This window comes from Austrofundulus limnaeus, unplaced genomic scaffold, assembly GCF_001266775.1.
Source record: "Austrofundulus limnaeus strain Quisiro unplaced genomic scaffold, Austrofundulus_limnaeus-1.0 Scaffold54, whole genome shotgun sequence".
Classification (NCBI taxonomy): Eukaryota; Metazoa; Chordata; class Actinopteri; order Cyprinodontiformes; family Rivulidae; genus Austrofundulus; species Austrofundulus limnaeus.
This window is the reverse complement of record NW_013952456.1, coordinates 1,820,060-1,821,748: the sequence shown is the minus strand read 5'-3', so window position 1 is coordinate 1,821,748 and position 1,689 is coordinate 1,820,060. Positions and strand designations below refer to the sequence as shown.

Here is a 1,689-nt window from a genome sequence, read left to right as displayed (position 1 = left end):
AATATACAAGTTTCACTTTTTAAATGGAATTACTGAAATAAATCTACTTTTTCATGATATTCTAATTTTATGACCAGCACCTGTATTGTGGTCCATTGAAATGGTTTATATGCAATGGAACATGATGCATGTACATAAAGAATATGAAATCACTCACCTTTCCCCATATGTGTATTGATGCTCATGTATCTGGCAGTTCCAGTCAGACTCTTGTGTTCCCGATATGGAATGTGTTTCTTTGTCTCTGGGTCTATATATTCTTTTGCCAGACCAAAGTCTATAATGTGAATGTTGTGCTGCCGTTTAAAGCCTGGTCGGCCAACCAGGAAGTTCTCTGGCTTCACATCGCGATAGATGAGGTTCCTGGTGTGAACAAACTCCATACGAGTTACCTAAGGAAGACAAAGGTTTTTTTATTTTCTTTGACAGAATTTAGAATATTTAAGATATGATCATTCTCAAGAAGAAAAAATATGCTTCTTACCAGCTGTATAGCTATCATAAGAACAGTTTTTAGAGAAAATGTCCTGTCACAGAGGTCAAACAGATCTTCTAGGCTTGGTCCCAGCAGCTCCAGAACCATAGCATTGTATTTGCCACATGGTCCAAAGTAAAACACCTGAGGCACATGTTCTGTATCTGTAACAGATAAAGAGAAAACAATAAGCTGACAGCCAACAGTTTCAAAATCACTTAGTCAGAGGTCATTTCATGCTCTTGCACAAAATTAAAACTATTGTTAACCAAAAATATTTATAAACTTGGTCAAATTATATCATAACGGTAGCATGGTGAGGAAAATGTTTTTAAATACTTACTAGCACAAATGGATGAAAGAATAATTTTTGAAAAATTTTAATTGGTTCCCCCAACATTTTCTTTTTACCTAGAAGATCTAGGCCAGAGACAAGCCTTGTCCACAAAGGAACAAAGGAATCTTTTTATTTGTTGTTTCTGAAAATGCCCATAAAAACATGGCACAATATCTATAAATGCTTTCATTTCAAGTGTAAGAATAAAAAAACAACCAAAATGTTCTATGATCTAAGAACCACAGGTCTATAAAGTGCTAAGTAAAAATCATAAATCTGTTCACAATCATTAAAAAAGTACAAAAAGTACTTTTATCTGCACTCTATGAAATAAAGTGTTGAATACCAACCAAACTGGTTTCACTAAACAGCGATGAGTAAATTTACATTTACTCAACTCCGTTTAGTGGAACTAGTTGAATCACCAAAACACATTACCTATAAAGATCCAGAAAAACTTTGTAAAAAGAGAGAGCTGTTATAATCTTAAGGGAACAGAGATGTTCATGAAACCTAAATTTAGAACCTGTTTGAGAGAACGGTGGACCTCGATCGAAAGAGTGAGATTGTGGAATAATCTGGAAAATGATGTGAAAAGTGCCAAAATCACTGTACATGTTTCAAAGAATGATTAAGGCTAGACTGTTAAAATAAATATGAAACAACATAATCTGTATCCATATAATTTGTTGTTCTAGAAAGATTTGATGTTTTTGTTTGGTTTTGTTAACTGAAGATCTTTGTTTGAATTTATACTTGAGGAAAAAGGGGCAGATGTAATAAGATTTTTTTCTTCTCTCTGCTTCCTTTCATTTCATTTTATTTGTATTTTATTTTTATTGTACAAGAAATGAATAAAGTTTGAGAAAAAAATTAA

The 1,689-nt window shown here is 32.9% G+C and overlaps 1 protein-coding gene across 1 annotated transcript in view; it reads right to left on the bottom strand.

The window, feature by feature from the left end:
- LOC106517942 (casein kinase I isoform gamma-3) overlaps positions 1–1,689 on the bottom strand; it is a gene marked incomplete at its 5' end in the record, with an annotated part of 21,555 nt that overhangs the window by 18,811 nt on the left and 1,055 nt on the right. Inside the window, 2 exon segments of the mRNA XM_014008995.1 lie at positions 158–392; positions 485–639. Of these exon segments, the coding sequence (XP_013864449.1) occupies positions 158–392; positions 485–639 (390 nt within the window).